This window comes from Staurois parvus, unplaced genomic scaffold, assembly GCF_062004578.1.
Source record: "Staurois parvus isolate SC_StPar_1 unplaced genomic scaffold, SC_StPar_1.0 ptg000017l, whole genome shotgun sequence".
Taxonomy (NCBI): Eukaryota; Metazoa; Chordata; class Amphibia; order Anura; family Ranidae; genus Staurois; species Staurois parvus.
Genome location: NW_028317813.1, coordinates 1,596,730 through 1,617,500, shown reverse-complemented (window position 1 = coordinate 1,617,500; position 20,771 = coordinate 1,596,730). Strand labels below are relative to the sequence as shown.

The window sequence follows — 20,771 nt, the reverse complement described above, 5'->3', positions numbered from 1 at the left end:
AAACTGCAGTAGTTTGTGTTCCAAGTTTTTCATGCAGTATGTGGTGCAACTGGATAACCAGCAATAACAATGCATTAAAAAAAAAAACACGCTAACTGAACATAGGAGCCAAACCCTTTATTTAAAAAGTTACTAAAACAAAAATTTCAACCAATTTAAATATATGGATTTTTATTTACATTTTTATCTAATTCCTAATAAACTGTACACAGAGGAGCAATTTGTTACATTTCATAGCATTACTTTTTTTATTGTTTCTCAGTGTGCTTTACAAATGACAAAATGAAATACTGTTCCCCAATTTTAAATATATCCCATTATAACTACAATCTTCCTGTACATGGCATTAAAACAATTTATATATGTACAGTAATCTGTTTAAGTTATGAAAAAAACACATTATAAAAGGAGGTAAATATACATATAATACAAGGCACTGGGTACAATATTACAATTGGAGGCTCGGACAAAAAAACAAAACAAAAACAGGAGTCATTTATGCTGCACACACACTAAGGATTATGCCAAATGTGCTGGCCATTTTCTGCTCCATCTGCAATCTATGACACTCAATGAAGGTCCTAGAAGAGTTAATTAACATTTATAGTGCACATTATGTCTTCTCCAAACATTAACATATACTGCCTAACTTATTTCGGACATGTCCATTTCATGTTAATATAAAAAAAAAAAAATAATAATATTCCAGATACAGTATATCCAAAATAATGCCAGGGCAGCTGCTCATATTTAATGGATCTTCAAAGACACAGTTTTATCCGCAGCAAAGGCATCACCCAATATTTTGCCTCTCAGTAAGCAAGAACCCATGTCTAGATATTAATGGTGTTGACAGAGTATTTCCTATCTATTATTTTATTCTATGTTGTAAGCAGCATGCACACTATTCAACCCAATACAGGAAGACATAAGCCCCCTACCATGCCTGAGAAATTGCACATATATCTCAAGAAGATTGCCACAGACACAAGAGGTTGGTTGAATAATTATGGATGACTGGACCACAAGAAGATTTTTTTTCCCCCATATTTATTCCGTTAGAATAAAACATACATGGTTGGGCGATCAGAGTGTGCCTGTTTAATTATTACAGTGGAATTCAGGTACTGTCAAATTATCTTAAGGGAAATAATATCAATTGGCCAAATTTATTCAACAAAGAAAAATAATATTTACCCAGAGATCTGTTGTCCAAGAGAAACTGGTGGGGTTTGAAGGTGGCCATAGATATGACTGTAGCTTTGTCATGTCTCTGACCACCTTTACTTTCACTTACCTAGCAAAAAAACAGAAATTAACAGAGCAATGACCGAGGGAAAGCACTCAAAGTGCATGACCTTTATGCACTTAAGATCTTCATTCAAAAAAAAAACAAAAAAAAAACCTCACACTGTTCTAGGTCACCGAGCATACGAGTAGTGAAATTTAATTTTTCTGAGATAAAACATTTAGTGTGTCATATTCATATACACAAAGTACTTTTTCAAGTGGGAACTCCTCACTTCAAGTGTCTGGCAGGCCATCATCTTTCATACTGCTTTGACAACTTTAATTATGAGTCACACCATGATTCCCAACAGTACTTTTATGAGACATGAACCTTTTCAGACATTTCGTACCTCTCAGAATCATTGTGCAGTTTGAAGGTTCCAACAGTGAAGACTCATGTTTTTTGTTTTTTTTTTTAACAAAACTAGAATGGATGCATAAAATATAGTCTCATAAAATATCTTTACAATACATGACATCTACCCTCCAAATGCCAAATTCTTGAGGTGAAAATGTTCCTTCTTTGTACTGCACCAGCAACTTTCTGAGGAACCAGTGCATATCACAGTGGTCTTCATCAGCCAAAAAGACAACCACTTTTTCTGTGCTCTAATCTGAGTGGTTACTATGGGTTTCAGAAAGATAATAAATCAAGGCTGCTTGTATTCACTTGGCAGACATTAAGTATTATCTATCAGGTTTTGCTTGGGTTGCCAGACCAAATAAAGGCCAGCAGCAAACACTGCAATCTCCAGCGAAGAGCAATGAGTGGCCATATACAGTAAATAACAAAATGATAAGATGTAACTTCAATTATACTCCCATGGTAAACGGGATTTACGCGTGAGGCCCCTGTAATCAAACAACTATGACTGCTGTAGATGACAAATTTATAATACTGGTTTTAAATGCAGCATCCTAAAAATGGGAAGAAATACAGAAATATAAACTTTCCACAATGGTCTATTGGAGCAACTGCAAACAGCTTGTTTTATACAAGTGCCACAAGAAGGGATGATTTCCAGCTAGAATTTAATCACAAATGTAATTGTAAGATGGTTAATATGTTCATCTGGGAAGGTATTTTTAGTTAAAAGGTCATTTGCCAAACTGCTGTTTTATGGTAATGTTTATGCCATTTTCCTCGTGACATTTTTTGTTAATGCACTAATAGGAAAAAAGTGACACTAATTCTGCAGTCTTAATTAAAATGGACTTCAATAATATGAGTAGCAAAATCTCCAGGGATCCCTTGTGTTATATATTGGTTTTCTGCACTCACTGCAAATGTGTTACACTTATCTCCATGCTCCCTAGGCAAGTCTTGCCTATAATGCATTGAGCTATGCTAAACAGACAAGAGATATTCCCAGTTTAGCATCTGCAGCAGACTACAGACTCCGTACACTGCACAATATATAGATTGGCATGTACCCCATTCAGATGCCTTCTCATCATATATCTATGGCTCGTAGGCTAAACGCATGCAAGCCTCTGTTTAAGGTGGGGAAAAAACTGTTCAGGAGGCAAACACATGACCTGCATATACAGCCATCACCAGATGTAGAATAAACGTGTTCAATTAGCCCTTAATTGTGCTCTAAAAGGAGTGTATGCACACAACTATTGGATCAACGTGAAAAACTCACCTTGATCTAGATGAAATATCCTAATGAAAACAACTGGACAAGGTGATTGTATAAATTAATATTGACAATTGTTTAGGTAGATTAAAATGTCTTCTAAACTTCACATACATGGATCTGCCTGCTAGATATGTCTACACAAGCCAGTCCACATAGAGTCAATAGAAACATTAGCAATGAGCATATACACAAGTAGATCATCATAGCAGATATTTTACTATACCATTTACCATACCAGATATTTTGTATCCAACCAAATACTGGATGCTGGAAGTGCCTGTGTCCCAATAGAAGCTGCGCAAAAATCTATTCATCTGCTAATCAATGCATTGTTCAGGGTACAGAAGACCATGCACTGCATAAAGCCCAAAGTGTGTATAACTGGCTTGTTGATAACTGTTTACATTGATCCAGAATATAAAGATTGCCTCACACCAAACTGCTATTGAACTCAATAACCATTTACAATCTTTGCCATACAAAAGGTAGAAAACCGCCTGTGTTCCAAGTCAATCTAAGTCTGCCGTGTGATCTTCAATTAAAGAGAATTTAGAGTTTCTGCTATTATTTTTAAACAGCCACATTAAAGTAAATATAGTTATTAAGATTGTTAATGTTTCCACTTGCTATTTATTACATATGCAGGCTCTATTTCTTGCTTTGTGGTGCATCACAGTGCATCTGCTTCCACTCACAGTGTAAGGCAATGAGTCCTCCAACACATGGAGGACAATGCACTCTCCAGGAGATATCTGATCTCAACAACTGTTGTGCAGGGAGGAAGAGTGATGTTGTTAGCTAATCTACAGTGCTGCCTCCAAAAGAGGAATTCATAAGAGTTTCATTGATGATGAAACCTCTAGTGTTTTCTATAAACAGAAGGTAATTCTTTTTTAAATTGTTTGCAGCCATATGATGACTTTACAAAAGTAGTGCTACTAGACACTACCTGGAGCTGCTGCACATTTCGATAAAGCTGCCGAAACTGGCACAAATATTTTTTAGTCTGGCGTAGGCAGCAGAAAAGTGTTGTATTATTGTATAAAATATACAGGGGAATTCAATAAAACACAAGCATGATGGCTTTACATACATTATAAAATGGACGCTGTAACTTTGCTATTTTAGTTTCTGATTTTATACAGACATTGCCAATTTGCCCTGCTTTAGTAAAGTAACAGCGTCTCTTTAAGTGGCTCAATGCAGCTCAACCTTACTAGAGTGAAAATGCTGACAGTCAACAAATATATGCAGTTCAGACTGTAAGCTCTTTACCGGTAAAACATTGTACAGTGACTCTAATTTAAAACTGAAATTTCCAACCTCACCAACTAAATGTACGCATCCTCTGCGCAGGATACACCGTATTTAATAAGAGCAAAAAGCACTAGAAACAATCTTCCATAAACCAGTTATTTTCAGTAATGGTCACAAGTTCCTTCAAGTATATAAGCAGCCTGAGAGGGGCCACTAAATTAACAATTAAGGGGCTATGAACCATCCTAAATATGTAACATGAGGTTGTGTGCAGACCGGACATTTGACATGTCAGCTATATTGTGACATATAAAAGACTGACTTTCAAAAACACCATTCCAATGGGGCCGACGAAAAAGCTTTCCAGGGAGTGGAAAACTGCTTTGGTGGATAGCAGGCTCATCTCTCTCTTTACACATCTCCGCAATGGCCTGCGGTATGCTGCAGAGTGTCAGTTCTGGATTCCTGCTTTATTCCTCCCTGGAACTCCTAGATGCAGGGGGAAGTTTAGCAATCTTCTGCTATTTTGACATTGACAGCAACAGATTTACCTAAAATAAAAAGGAAAGACAGTCGGATTAGCAAATCACTTACGCCAGTTCAGTTAAAAAAAAAAAAAAATCAACAACTATTTCAGCAAACCAATAATGTGTTCATACTTCCAAAAGTGTTGTGTGTGCACATTTATTTTAGTTATGCTCTCATACATAGTGTACGTTTTATATGGGCTAATGCACTGCATGCATGAGTACACACATCTCTTTTATAAATCCAGAAGGCATTCATAAGAAGATGCTGTTGTGGTAGTTTCTCTATGTGTGGATAGAAAGCTGTAGGTTGCCATGGTAACGCTGAACCATTCTCCTTCAAATTCGTGCAGTGGATAGCATGCAGACAAAAACAGTAAAGTTTATATCAAGGAAGACATTTTTGAAGATGTAATATTGCAGAAAGGATAATTTTGAAGTGGGTTGGTATAATAATTGGTTCATAGACTCCTCCAATTGCCTATTATACAATATATCTTATGTTCCCCACCCAGGAACACGCATCCATTCAACTGAGCGGTGACTTACAAAACCTACACAAAAGGGAAACACCACAATGTCCCTCAAACAACTGCCAATTAAATCTCTGCTTCGACTAAGTGCACTTTTTGCAGAAAGAAGCTCAGATGAGAACAGACGCTTTCTTTTTCTCCAGATTTGTTACCCAGCCTTGTAGTTCGCTATTGCACAACAAAAGTTCTAATAAATACATTTCAAACATTGCATTAAATTATATTAGGGGTTTGTGACAGAAGACAGTATAACCTCTTTATTATCACAAGGGGATGCAACACTGAACTTGCTCAGCAAAGTTCACATATCCTTTATATACTGTACCTGCTCCATTGAAGGACAAGCAATGATCTGTAAATCCTCACTACTGAATTCTTCTTTTAATAACATGTGGATCTTCTGGAAGACTTGCTGAATGTTACTCTGTAATACATGGAGATGAAATTCCACGTTTCAACAGGGAGGCCAAAAAATTGCAATTTACTGGTATTTACTATTGTGTCTGTGACACACATTTTCACTTGCCCAGGTTGCTGTATAGCTAGTAGTAGTTAGTCACATTTAAATGGACTTGTTTAGTTATGCTGATTTCCCCATTCATCTGAATGGCTTTCCCAGATGAACTGGGATGCCCAGAGGTGTGTGCTTAAAACTGATGGCGTGTATACCCAAACAGCCCAGATGCATGTGACCAACTACTACAAGTTGTATTCTGTAAACAAAAGTATTCATACCTCTTGACATGTTCCACATTTTGTCATGTTGCAACCAAAAAAATACATGTATTTTATTGGGATTTTATGTGATAAGACCAATACAAACTGGCACATAATTGTGAAGTGGAAGAAAAATGATAAAATGGTTTTCAAAATCTTTTTACAAATAAATATCTGAAAAGTGTGCCGTGCATTTCTATTCAGCCCCCCCCCCCCCCCCCCCCGAGCAATTACAGCTGCAAGTCTTTATGGGGATGTCTCTACCATCTTTGCACATCTAAAGAGTGAAATGTTTGCCCATTCTTCTTTCCAAAATAGGTCAAGCTTTGTCAGATTGGATGGAGAGCGTCTGTGAACAGCAATTTTCAAGTCTTGCCACAGATTCTCAATTGGATTTAGGTCTGGACTTTTACTGGGCCATTCTAATACATGAATATGCTTTGATCTAAACCATTCCACTGTAGCTCTGGCTGTATGTTTAGGGTCGTTATCCTGCTGGAAGGTGAACCTTCACCCCAGTCTCAAGTCTTTTGTAGATTCAAACAGGTTTTCTTTTAAGATTGCTCTGTATTTCGCTCCATCCATCTTCCCATCAACTCTGACAAGCTTCCCTGTCTCTGCTGAATAAAAGCATCCTCACAACATGATGCTGCCACCACCATGTTTCACGGTGGGGACAGTGGTGGAAAACTAACATTGCACATCACCCTGAATACACACATAGCATTTTGCTTTTAGGTCAAAAAGCAAAATTTTGGTCTCCTCTGACCAGAGCACCTTCTTCCACAAGTTTGCTGTGTCCCCCACATGCCTTCTAGTAAACTGCAAATGGGACTTCTTATGGCTTTCTTTCAACAAATGCTTTCTTCTTGCCACTCTTCCATAAAGGCCAGATTTGTGGACTGCATGACTAATAGTTGTCCTGTGGATAGATTCTCCCACCTGAGCTGTGGATCTCTGCAGCTCCTCAAGAGTTACCGTGGGCCTCTTGGCTTCTTCTCTGTTTAATGCTCTCCTTGCTTTGCCTGTCAGTTTAAGTGGATGGACATGTCTAGGTAGGTTTGCAGTTTTGCCATACTCTTTCCATTTTCGGATGATGGATTGAACAGTGCTCCATGAGATGTCCAAAGCTTGGGATATTTTTTTTATAACCCAACACTGCTATAAATGTCTCCACAACTTTATCCCTGACCTGTCTGGTGTGTTTTTTGGCCTTCATGATGCTGTTTGTGCACTAATGTTCTCTAACAAAACTCTGAGAGCTTCACAGAACAGATGTATTTATACTGAGATTAAATTGCACACAGGTGGACACTATTTACTAATTAGGTGACTGCTGAAGTCAACTGGCTCCACTAGATTGTAGTTAGGGGTATCAGAGTAAAGGGGGCCACACTTTTCAGATATTTGTAAAAAAAAAAAAAATGTAAATCCATTTATCATTTTCCTTCCACTTCACAATTTGGTGCCATTTTGTATTGGTCTATCACATAAAATACCAATAAAATACATTTACATTTTTGGTTGTAACATGACAAAATGTTGAAATATTCAAGGGGTATGAATACTTTTTCAGGGCATTGTACATAGGGGCTGACCTTGCTGAAGTTATTTCACCAATTTAGATTAAACTATAGTTAAAAAAATGAATTCTACTGGTACTTAAAACAGAGAAAAAAAAAATAATAACAACAGGTTAAAAAAAAGCCTACCATGGAACAAGTATTGAAATTCTAACACAAAACAAGTGATTGGCGTGTCTCCTCTGTGGTAATTTTATATATTTTTTGCAACCTATAGGGAAAAATGATGAAACAATGTTGCTAACCTGCACTAAAGTGACAAATGAAATATGCTTGGTTGCTTGTGCGACACCCCCCCCCCCTTTTTTTTTTAAACAGTTTCTCAGTACTAATTATCATCTTGGGAAAGGATGTTCAATAACTTACCCAATGCACTATGCATTCTAACAAGTAGCTACACATTTTATACATTTTAAAGCATAAACTCAATGATTACGAATACTGAAAAGATGTCTTGTACTTGATACTGTAAATACAGAGACAATGCAAACATTTGTATAAATTATTATGCTTCTCTATGTCTGGATCTACACCTACACTAAACCATACAACTCAATGTATATATTCTGTATGCATAACTGTCTATGCTTATCATTTGATGAGGAAGGAAAGGCTGTTAAGTAAATAAATAGGAAATGTTCATTCACAGAACACAGTACTACCTGCTACAAGCATTGACTCACCCGAACAGGCTTGAAAAGAATGAATTCTGTGTCTTTGTTTGCTAAATACAATGACATGCTCCTCAGAGTCCCCGGCAGTTTAGTTTTTATGGTTTTGTAGGTAGAAGACACCAAGTCATTTATCTTTACTGTAAAACAAGCATATATTCAACAATATACAGTATAACAGGAAAAAAAGCATAAAACATTTATAAATGAGAACGAGTTCTGCACAAGAAAAAAAATCTAGAAGAAATTTGTGTGGGCAATCCTGTACCAAGAGGCAGCGGGATTTTGACGAAGCACCAGCCGTGGTGGTTTATGGATCATCTCTATTAGATAGAGGTGTAAGGTTGCTTAAAATAACACTGTAGAGAGCCAGGAACTTAGGAGCTTTTTGGATTTCTGGTGGGATTAATGCATATTTTGTGGACTTCTCAAACAGATATAACAAAAATCATTCAATGGTATATATAAAGTGGTTGTAAAGGCAAAAGGCTTTTTGCCTTAATACATTATCTGCATTAAGGTAAAACTCTTCCAATAACAGCGCCCCTTTAGCCTACCCTTAAACACTTACCCAAGTCCTGTATCAATCCAACGCTTTGACTGGCTGCAATTCATCTTTCCCCTCTGTGCTCACAAGCTTGGCTGAAAGCAGCCAGTCATTAGCTTCTGCTGCTGTCAGTCAAATCTCATGAAGGCATGGGGTGCGGGGCTGAGCTGCACTCTGTGTGCATCTATGGACGTACACAGCCCGAGTGCATCTATGGACGTACACAACCAGAGTGCCTCCATAGCAAACCCCAGCTATGGGGACACTCAAAAAAAGAGGAGCCAAGAGCGCCAGCAGGAGATCCCAGAGGAGGAGGTATAACAGGTTTCTTATTAAAAAAAAGAAAAAAAAAAAAAAAAAAAAAACACCTTTACAACCGCTTTAACTAACAAAAAGGGAGTACAAAAGAGACGTTCACTTAAGGGATTTACAAACAGCTGGCCATACACACAGAGATTTATTACATTCAGCCTACAGACTGAATTAAAGAAATTAAACAGATTCCTCCATATGCACTAAATAGTGTGGATGGATGAATCTCTCACTGCAGCTCTTGTATTCTGACAGATGGTACCTTTGGCTTTCAGAGTACCCAAACAGTGCTTGCATTTGATTGAATGTAAGCACTGTTCAGCTGGCAGATTTCCACCTGGCTCCATCAATTTTTTAATGGAACAAAGTCAAAAGGAATGGTGCAGCAAGGCCACCCACTGATCATATTACTGGCATTTCATTAGAAACCTGCTGAAACTGTATTGTCAGCTTTAACGGATTCTCTCCTGGTACTAGGCTTTCAAAATAAAATCAGTGTGTTCAACTTCTCAGTGCTCAGATAAACAAGGCTTACATTCACTGTCTTTTCTAGCAGTTTTGCACTGGGCATAGCATGACTAGAAAAAGAAAAAGAAAAAGAAAAAAAAAAAAAAAAAGGACTGAATGACTGGCAGAAAATGGACAATCCTTTTTTTACCCAGTTCCCACTATCTGCAAAAAGCAGATTGCCATAGTTAGGTTTTCATTTCGTTTTTCTTTCAGTTTTAAAACACAATTGTGCCCAATAAGTGAATGTTCTCAATTATCCAGGTCATGGTAGAGCTACTGGCAGTTCCTCACATTTAACTGGACTTGTTCTGTATTATTTAGGACATAGCTGTGCAAGCTGCAAGCGGATTGGATTAATGTGCAAGGGTGTGGAAATTTTTTTGAAAAACTACTTGTCCAGGGACTAAATCGGGGCCCCAATCTACTTGTCCCTCATGACAATCCACTTGTCAAGATATACGTGTAATATTTTTAACATTGTGCCGTTTATCTCCTCCTCCCCCCCACCTCTCTCCAGCAACGCAACTGGGGACTAGCAGGGAGGGGTGGAGACCTTGCAGTGTGATGAACAATGATTGGCTGCTAGTCAGGAAAGGGTGGGCTTATACTTTACCCCTTTCGCTGCCAGAGCCGTTTTTGCATTTTTTGCACACGTTTAAAAAATCATTTTAGGCCTGAAGATTACATAAAACCGCCAAACATTATATATTTTTGGAAAGCAGAGACCCTAGAGAATAAAATAGTGGTAGTTCCAATTTTGATTGTGATTTTACCGCACAATTTTAGTAAAAAATACAAGTAAGTTAATTTTAGAGCACAAAAAAAAAGCAATAAATTACCCTATTTTTTTATAAATATAAAAGATAAGGTTGCAGCGAGTAAATAGATATCCAACTTGTCAAACCGTAAATTTGTGCACACTTGTGAAATGGCAACGAACTTCAGTACCCTATATTTCCTATAGGGCAACACTTTTAAAGCTCCTTATAGGTCACCAGTTTAATGTTACGGAGGAGGTCTGGTGCTAGAATTATTGCTCTCATGCGTAGGCGCCCCAGCGTGTGCTTTTACGTTTGTATGTGCCTATATGTGGGGGCCTTAAAAAAAAATTTGGGGGGGGGATGGTATGTGCTTGGGTGTAACTTTCATTTTTTACAATTACAAAAAAAACAAGTTTTTTTTTTACTACTTTTTTTTCCCCCCCAATCACATAGGGGACAAAGTGTAGGATATGTATTTTAGATATTCCTGGCTTAAAATGTTGCTTTATGTTGTATTATACTGTATGCTCATAACGTTCAAATAGTTATATGAAAATGCTAAAATAATATTTGCAATATTTAAATAGTTATTAATACAAAACATACAGTGGAAGCAAATATCACAAACCTGGTTGAGCCCACGGTTGATGTGAAAGACTATACTTTGGACCACCCTGGTTAACCATTGTTTTCAATGCAGTTACCTAAAAGAGGTCTGTAGTTAGCAAACATCTCAGAGGACATAAAATTACAAAGGTAGATGATCTGCCACAGTTGAACAGAAAATACTACTGAAATTTTAATGCAAGATTTTACTGAACAACATGAAATAAATCTTTAATTTAACATTTGAAGACAAATATATGCATAATTCTGCCAGCCAGCGAGTGGGCTATCAAAAATCATAAGGCAATCTGCTGCCCCCCAGTGTGAGATGCAGACACTTACAACAGTTATAACTTCAGTCTAAACATTCTAAATCTACATTAATCTTAAAATGAAGCTTGATCTCTTTTGCCAATCAGCTCAAAAAAAAAAAAATTTAACAGTACTGTACATGCAGGAAAAAAGTTGTGTACTAACCACTTATGAAGTTCATGCTTTCTAACTGCTGATTCACACATGTGTGGTGCGGATTGAAGCACAGGCTTCACAGCTGATTGATACAGTAGTTGTTCAGCGGAGCAGGTCAGGGTTACATCAGTTTCAAGACAGGTTTAGGCTAGGTTCCCACCTATGCAGTTTGCAATCCGTTTCTGCAGTGCTTTTTGCCACATTATTGATTCCTTTTTTTTTTTTTGTTGCTAGGCAGATTAAAATGCATCAAAACTGTGACAAAAACGCAGTACATGCTTTTCTGCAACATTTCCATTGAAGTCTATATAACCAAAAATGCAACTTTTAGCGTTTAAAAAAGTCCCTGACCCTTTCCAAAAAACGCACCGGGTGAAAACGTGGAGATGTGAACCTGTCCCATAGGAAATCACGTTAAATAGACTGTAGTGCATTTCTGGAAAATGCTTAGGTGTGAACCTAGAGCTAGATCAGGTTCAGGTTCGGATTTTATCTTGTTCACAACTTATGACGTGAGGTTTAGAAATGGTTCCCATATAATAAGTCAATAGCCTGTAATCTTCAGCTGAACCAGACCACACTGCTCAGAAATCAGTCAGGACTTTTTCAATCCTCACCGAATTCACAATGCCAGTGCACCAGGACATATGTGAACAGGCACCATAAGAAGCAATGTAATTTCACTTGTCATGACGATTGGATGGGGCTCAAACTGTGTGTACAGTGCATCCAGAAAGTATTCACAGCACTTAACTTTTGCCACATTTTGTTGTTACAGTCTTATTCCAAAATGGATTAAATTAATTTTTTTCCTCAACATTCCACAAACAATACCGCATAATGACAACGTGAAAAGTTTGTTTTGAAATATTTTCAATTTATTAATAATAAAAACCGGAAAAAAAAAAAAAAGCACATGTACATAAGTATTCACAGCGTTTGCTGTTGCCAGACTTATCCACTTTACTAACCGTTCTGTATCTGCCACCCCTCTCTGCCAATCCCTCCACTGGCTTCCCATTGCCCAACGGATAAAATTCAAAACATTAACAATAACGTATAAAGCCATTTATAACTCTGCCCCAAATTACATCACCGATCTTGTCTCTAAATATCACCCAAACCATACTCTCCGCTCCTCACAAGACCTCCTACTCTCTAGCTCCCTTGTCTCCTCCTCCCATGCTTGTCTCCAGGACTTCTCCAGAGCTTCCCCCATCCTCTGGAACTCTCTACCCCAAGTTATCAGACCATCGCCTGCTCTGCTCACTTTTAGGCGATCTCTGAAAACCTCTCTCTTCAGGGAAGCCTATCCGGCCCTCATCTAATAATGGAATCTTCTACTCTTCCAACCAGTCCATCTCCCACAGTTACTACCTTTTGTACCACTAGCCCCTCCCTCCTAGATTGTAAGCTCCAAGGAGCAGGGCCCTCCTATCCCTCTGGTATTGAACTGTATTGTTGCTGTATTGTCTCCTGTTATATTGTAAAGCACTGAGCAAACTGTTGGCGCTATATAAATCCTGTATAATAATAATAATGTTTGCCATGACACTCAAAATTGAGCTCTGGTGCATCCTGTTCCCACTGATCATCCTTGAGGTTTCCACACCTTGGAGTCTGTTGGACATTCAGTTGATTGGACAAGATTAGGAAAGGCATAAACCTATATATAAGGTCCCACAGTTAACCATGCATGTCAGAGCACAAACCAAGCCATGAAGTCCAAGGAATTGTCCGTAGACCTCCGAGACAGAATTGTATCAAGGCACAGATCTGGGGAAGGGTACAGAAAAAATTCTGCAGCATTGAAGGTCACAATGAGCACAGTGGCCTCCATTATCCGTAAATGGAAGAAGTTTGGAACCACCAGGAATCTTCCTAGAGTGGGCCACTCAGCCAAAATGAGCGATCGAGGGAGAAGGGAATTAGCCATGAAGGTAACCAAGCACCCGATGGTCACTCTGAAAGAGCTACAGCATTTCTCTGTGGAGAGAGGAAAACCTTCCAGAAGAACAACCATCTCTGCAGCACTCCACCAATTGGGCCTGTATGGCAGCGTGGCCAGACGGAAGCCACTCCTCAGTAAAAGACAAATGGCAGCCCGCCTGGAGTTTGCCAAAAGGCACCTGAGGCACTCTCGGATGATGAGAAACTCTCTGGTCTGATGAAACAAAGATTGATCTCTTTGGCCTGAATGCCAAGCACCATGTCTGGAGGAAACCAGGTACCGCTCACCACCTGGCCAATACCATCCCTACAGTGAAGCATGGTGGTGGCAGCATCATGCTGCGGGGATGTTTATCAATGGCAGGAACTGTGAGACTAGTCAGGATCAAAGGAAAGATGAATGCAGCAATGTGCAGAGACATTCTTGATGAAAACCTGTTTCAGAGCGCTCTGGACCTTAGACTGGGGCGACAGTTCATCTTTCAACAGGACAACAACCCTAAGCACACAGCCCACATAACAAAGGAGTGGCTATGGGCCAACTCTGTGAATGTCCTGGAGTGGCCCAGCCAGAGCCCAGGACTTGAACCAGATTGAACATCTCTGGAGAGATCTGAAAATGGCTGTGCACCGACGCTCCTCATCCAACCTGATGGAGCTTGAGAGGTACTGCAAAGAAGAATGGGAGAAATTGCCCAAAAATAGATGTGCCAAGCTTGTAGAATCATACTCAAAATGACTTGAGGCTGTAATTCCTGCTAAAGGTGCTCCAACAAAGTATTGAGCAAAGCCTGTGAATACTTATGTATGTTTTTTTTTTTTAATTTTTAATAAATTGCAAAGATTTCAAAACAAACTTCTTTCACGTTGTCATTATGGGGTATTGTTTGTAGAATGTTGAGGAAAAGAATGAATTTAATCCATTTTGTAACATAACAAAATGTGGCAAAAGTTAAGCGCTGTGAATACTTTCTGGATGCACTGTATATATAAAAACGGCACTAAATGAGATAATATATCCTGGATCTCATCTTATCTGGGAAGAATAGAGCAGTAGAAAGAAAACAAAAAAAATCTACTGTAGATCAAGGTTTTCTATCCTTGATCAACTGTGTAACTTGTGATATACCATAACAAGACACTGAAGGTTTCAAGCACCACTACTACTGTTAACCATATGTAGGATCTGACTATATCGCTTTTTTTTGTAATGGATACAATGCACAGAACACAGAGTTTACCATACAGCAACCTCTTTCTGCATTCCCCAAGGTCCTCATGTGCACCCCCTACTTTCAATGTCGTCCTACCAAAGTCTGTGTCAATGCATCCAAGGAAAGCAACATCCTGCCGCATCGATGGCACTTTGTGTCTAATATGTACAACATATGGACAAAAGTTTGCAAATACCTGACCTTCTTAACATAATTGGCCAAAATCATGTGGCCAACCCTTCAAATAATTAAGTTGAGATGTCTCCAGTGAAGGGTGTTAATTGTGCAGCAAGCAGTGCAAAGCCATTTTAGGCAACTGTGCATTCTAAACTAGCAACATTTTAGGGAAGGTCCTTTTCTGTTCCAGCATGGCTGTGTCCCTGTGCACAAAATCAGGTTCATAGAGATATCTGATGAGCTTGCTATAAAGGAATTCAAGCATCGTGCATAGAACCCTGACTTTAACCATACTGGACACTTTTGGGATGAATGGGAACACTATTAAAAGTTAGTATTTCTTACTCCACATCAATACCTGACATAACAAATGCTCTTTAAGCTGATGGGGCACAAATTCCCACAGAAACACTCCAACATTTAGTGGAAAGGCTTTGTAGAAAAAGTGGAGGCTGTGAAAGCTGCATATAGGGGTGGGGATGGAACTCTATATTAATGGCCATGGTTGTGGAATGGGATGTTCAACTAGTTCATATAGGTGTGCTGGTCAAGTGTCACCAAATGTTTGCTCATTCTATACTACTACATAAAATGGCAAAGTCCCCAGAATGGCAATATCACTCATGTATAGTAAAATAGTTAAAGTTTCATTAAAAGCAGAACCGTTTTGGTTCAGGAGTTCAGTGGAGAGAGTTTAGAACTCTTGTCAAGTTTTTATTGCTGTTGGTGCCCCCATTAGGGATATTCACTCTCTCTATTTGTCCTGTTTACAAAAGTGAAAGTAAAAGAAAACCCCAAATTTAGGGCTGACATCAGTACAGTTATAGAGGGGAAATCTTCCAATGGGGACAGTAGATCTGGTGACATCCCAGGATTCCCTCACTTTGGAAGGATTTCCTCTTACTTCCTATTTTGGCTATGTGACAGGAAGTGAAGGAAAATTTCTCCTATAGGACACAGATAACAAAAAAAACCACAGGGGTTATAATCCACCTTATTCTATTCAAAGTGAAGAAAAAAAAAAGTTTTGCCTTTAGTGATACATTAAATCATGATGCTGCCTGTGTTATTTGCCACCAGAGAAAGCACATCCTCCCAGAAGGATATCCTGCATGCAAAGTCTAAGCCTTGTCATTGAAACTTAAATGTAGGTAATAATTTCTGATAATCCTATAAAGCAATGTTTCAATTCAGTGCTACTGATATAATCATAGTTTTCTACTAATAAATGTCATCTTGTCCCTATAAAAGTAATGGGCTAAATGCACTGTGCTTTCATTGTGCCACTAGTTATACTCTGCTCAACAAGAAAACTCCTATAATTTCTAAACTGAACCAGCCAAAATCACAGTTTGAATCTTACTGATTGCAAAGGACAATGGAATTTGTCATTGAAAGTAATGCTTTGAAATTAATGGAAAGGAATTAGTTTTTTTTCACCGTTTTACTGTCCATAAAATCTCTTTTTATAACACTAAGCAGTAGAGATTAAGGGTCTGGTGTGTCTGAGTAGCAGAAAAGCTTTCCAGAGGCCCTCCTGCTGATCACACTAGAGTTCTGTAAAAAGCCACATTTTTTTTTAAGTTTCAGCTGTCTTTTTTTCGCCCGGAAATTAAAAGGTATTTTTAGCATGGTAACCAGTCCATTAATCTCCGTAGAAGCTGCTCCAGCTGTCTAATGGAAGTGGCGATGCAGGAGACCATCCTCTGTTTGCAGAGACAGAGAAAGAGAGACAATTGAATGCAGCACCAGTATATCTGAAGTCCTTAAGAGATAAGATTTAGGGGTCTATTATAAAAGTTTTCACCCAAGATTCACACTTTTTTTTTCTAATTGGATTCAGCTGAAAAAATATGTGAATTCTGGTTGAAAGTTGTTAATTTTGTTTTGAAAACACTTATAGATAGAGCCCCAAATGTTTATTTTAACCACTTTGCACCCAAGGGTAAAACAAATCTTAACGCCTAAACATAATTTTGCAACTTTGACGTGTTACCAAACCCATACATCATCACAACTACTTTCTGCATCCAGGTGTATTATACCTTGCTTTTTTCCGGACAAAATTGGGCTTTCATTTGGTGGTAAATGATAATGGATATATCCTGTTTTTTTATCATTTTTGTTTTACTAAATTTAGCTGTATATTGCTTGCTACTATCATAACCTACCACCAAAGAACAACCTAAAATAATTTCTCCTGCCGATCACAGCAATACCATATATGTGTATGTTAGTTGTTTGTACCTGTAGTATGGCCCAGAAACAACAGTGCTCATTTTGTTTATTTTATCCTGCCACTAACTGACACTGATACTAATTTAAAGATTGAAAAAAAAAAAAAAATGATCCTGACCTTGACCCAAACCCTAACCCTGGCACTGACCTAGATCAAACCTTAATCTAGGTATTTTTTTAAAAACATATATTTTATTTTTTTAATTATTATTTTTATTTATTTTACAAACACTTTTTTTTCTCTCTGAAAACACAGAGAAATACAATGTACACTATAATGCCAAATCTATTGGGACGCCTACCTTTACACACACATGAACTTTAATGGCATCCCAGTCTTAGTCCGTAGGGTTCAATATTGAGTTGGCCCGCCCTTGCAGCTATAACAGCTTCAACTCTTCTGAGAAGGATGTCCACAAGGTTTAGGAATGTGTCTATGGGAATGTTTGACCATTCTTCCAGAAGTGCATTTGTGAGGTCCGGCACTGATGTCGGACAAGAAGGCCTGGCTCACAGTGTCCGCTCTAATTCATCCCAAAAGGTGTTCTATTGGGTTGAGGCCAGTCAAGTTCCTCCACCCCAAACTCGATCACCCATGTCTTTTTTGAACTTGCTTTCTGCACTGGTACGCAGTCATGTTGGAACAGGAAGGTGCCATCCCCCAAACTGTTCCCACAAATTGGGAACATAAAAGTTGTCCAAAATGTCTTGGTATGCTAACATTTTAAGAGTTCTCTTCACTGGAACTAAGGAGCCAAGCCCAACCCCTGAAAAACAACCCAGCACCATAATCCCCCTTCACCAAACTTTACACAATGCAGTCAGGCAAGCACAGTTCTCCTGGCAACTGCCAAACCCAGACACGTCCACGGAATCTCACACAGAGAGGTGTGATTTGTCACTCCAGACACGTCCACGGAATCTCACACAGAGAGGTGTGATTTGTCACTCCAGGAGTACATGTCTTTCCACTGCTCTGGAGTCCAGTGGTAGCAAGCTTTGCATTGTACTTGGTGATGTAAGGCTCGAATGCAGCTGCTAGGCCATGGAAACCCATTCCATGAAGCTCTCTATGCACTGTTGTGCTAAGCTGAAGGCCACACAAATTTTGGAGGTCTTTAGCTATTGACTCTGCAGACAGTTGGCGACTTTTGGGCACTGTGTGCTTCAGCATGCGCTGACCCCGCTTAGCCATGAAGTGGTAGGCCACGTAAAATGACAGAGTTTGCGGTTAATCCCAGTTGCTTCCACTTTGCTATAATACCACTAACATTGGAGCGTGGAATATTTAGTAGCAGGGAAATTTCCTGGATGGACTTATTGCACAGATGGCAACCTATCGTGGTACCACGCTTGAATTCACTGAGCTCCTGAGAGCGACCCATTCTTTTACAAATGTTTGTAGAAGCAGTCTGCATGCCTAGGTGCTCGATTTTATACACCTGTGGACATGGAGGTGATTACAACACCTGAATCCAATAATTTGGAGGGGTGTCCCAATACTTTTGGCAATATTGTTTCTCTCTCTCCTCTATTCAGAGAGAGAAAACACGGGGGTGGGCTTCACATTGACTGATCACTGTGATAGCCTATCAGAGGCTATCGCAGTGATCAGGTGACCAAAAAATCAGGAGTTACGGGTCCCGATTGTTAGAACGGGACCCAGGGCTTTCAGTGAGATCTTGGTCTCTGTGCTGGTAGTGCACCGCACGGCACATACGCAAATTAACGGCCCCACAGAAAAATGCCCAGTCCACTGGGGCCTCATATATGTGTATATCGGCGTAAAGGGGTTAAAATGTGATGGCAAGTTTTAACTACACCCCATTGATGAAATCAGTACACAAATATTTATCTGATTGCCTGTCTCCTATGTGGAGATTTCAATTTATAAGTATTTTTGAATAAAAAAAAAAAAAAAAAAAAAATTCTATCCTACTGGTGTGGTCCATTTCATTTATTTTTATTTAAAAGGAAAAACATGTACTGAGGGAAATACAGAAGCTGGTAATGTGGACCTCTATGATCAATAACAGCTGCCTGGCTTGCACGAATGTCTTATTACATGAGATAAATGCTCCTATGTGCCCTGTTATAACTTAGGTCCCTTTCACACTCTCGCACCATTTGTCTGTTCTTCGTCCATCCATTGATGGATAAAAAACAAACATCAATGCTTCTCTATGTAAACGGATGATCTGTTTACATCACTTTGTCAACATCCATTTTTTTTTTTTGAACGGACTAAAGCCATATTTTTGGTCTGTCAAAACGGAATGGACAAAAAATGGATGTACACAAACAGTCCAATTTTTCAATGCTAGCAGATGTAAAAACTGATGTAAAATTTAATCCATTTTTTCTTTGATAAAACATGACTGAACAGTCTGCAAGTGTGAAAGGGGCCTTAGCAGGATAGGACCCCCTAAAGACCAAAAGGGTCCCTCATTTCTATCCAAGCTTAAAGTGATTAAGCATACAGAATGCCAATTTTACTAAAGGGCTAGCTTTTTGTGTATACTGTGATAAATGTCCTTAAGGCCCCATTCATATGGGGCGTGTTGCGCTGATGAATGAGCTGCTGCTGTGGCTGGACAGTGCACCTAACTATACTATTTAGGTTAGTACACATTCAGGGATGAATGCCCCAGAACACAGACTGCTTGCGTTCCAGGTATTAGTCCATGGGCGCATACTGCCCTAGGTGCACTATTCAGCCGCAGCAGCTTTCAGCCTCTTATAGAGTTTGACAGGCTGCTGGAAGCGGGGCTACATGTTACATCTGTGCCCTCCGCTCTCATCGAAATGCCAGAGCCTCTAGCGCCGAGTGGCCCATAAAAAACAATATAACCTAATGTATACAACAAAGAAAAGAAAGTTTTCAAATTGTAATCTAAGCTTACAGATGCACAACTAAAGCAAAATATAAAATGTACCTTTGCCATAAAATCTTCTAATGGTTCAACAAAGATCTTACTCTGCTGCTGAATAAACTGCTCACAAGCTGCCTTGAGGTGTCTGTCAACATCTTTCTTTGAGTCAATGTAATGTTCCTTTATTTCTGGTGTTCCCTATAAAAAGGAAAGAATGCATTGTTTTGCTACAAAAAAATCCAGTAAATAACCTGAAATATTGCAACAATCAAAGCAAATCCCAACTACCTGGAGGAGGAACTCAAGTATGGCATTGTTGCTGTTGAGCCTGAAGAATCGTGGAACTGTCTTTGGGTGTAGAATTTTAAAGGCGGCATCTAGAAAGCATAGAATAGATACGCAGCTGTAAACCACACAATTTCCTTGCTTTTGTAGAAAATCTTGTCAGACAACCTGCACCCACTAGAGCCAACATATTTTAAGTGAGGTACTAATGAAGTGTATGTGAACAAAAATAAAATGAAAAACAAAAAATAAAATATACTGAGAGTTGCTTTCCAATACATGCACACGTGTCCACATTTCATCACCTGATAATCCTGCTATAAATGCAGTCTGCCTCTTACAGACAATACAGCCCTTTTGGAATTCCACAAACCCCATTATACTTGGATACCCTAATGCTAATAATTACACCAGGCTCCGCAGTGGATTGCCTTTCAGAGAGTGGTAGAGCAGTAGTTGCCAGGCAATACTATTTCCTTCTGAATGCCATTTTCTTTTATACAGCTAAATGTGGATTTTGTATGTCCCAGGCTGCAAGACCGGGCTGCAATCGCAAGCTAAGCGTTTGGCTCACATTTGCAACATGGCCCCATTTACTTGAGTACA

General features: G+C 38.9%; 1 protein-coding gene across 2 annotated transcripts in view; it reads right to left on the bottom strand.

Moving 5' to 3' along the window:
• Positions 1 to 102: 102 nt before the first annotated feature.
• COG3 (component of oligomeric golgi complex 3) overlaps positions 103 to 20,771 on the bottom strand; it is a 95,969-nt gene continuing 75,300 nt past the window's right edge. For both annotated transcript variants that reach the window (XM_089678789.1, XM_089678796.1), the window contains exons 18-23: positions 20,169 to 20,257; positions 19,944 to 20,078; positions 10,983 to 11,058; positions 8,237 to 8,364; positions 5,579 to 5,677; positions 103 to 4,744 (exon numbers count right to left, since the gene is read on the bottom strand). In XM_089678789.1, the coding sequence (XP_089534915.1) occupies positions 4,715 to 4,744; positions 5,579 to 5,677; positions 8,237 to 8,364; positions 10,983 to 11,058; positions 19,944 to 20,078; positions 20,169 to 20,257 (557 nt within the window). In that variant the 3' untranslated portion in view covers positions 103 to 4,714. The remainder of the gene's footprint in view (positions 4,745 to 5,578; positions 5,678 to 8,236; positions 8,365 to 10,982; positions 11,059 to 19,943; positions 20,079 to 20,168; positions 20,258 to 20,771) is intronic.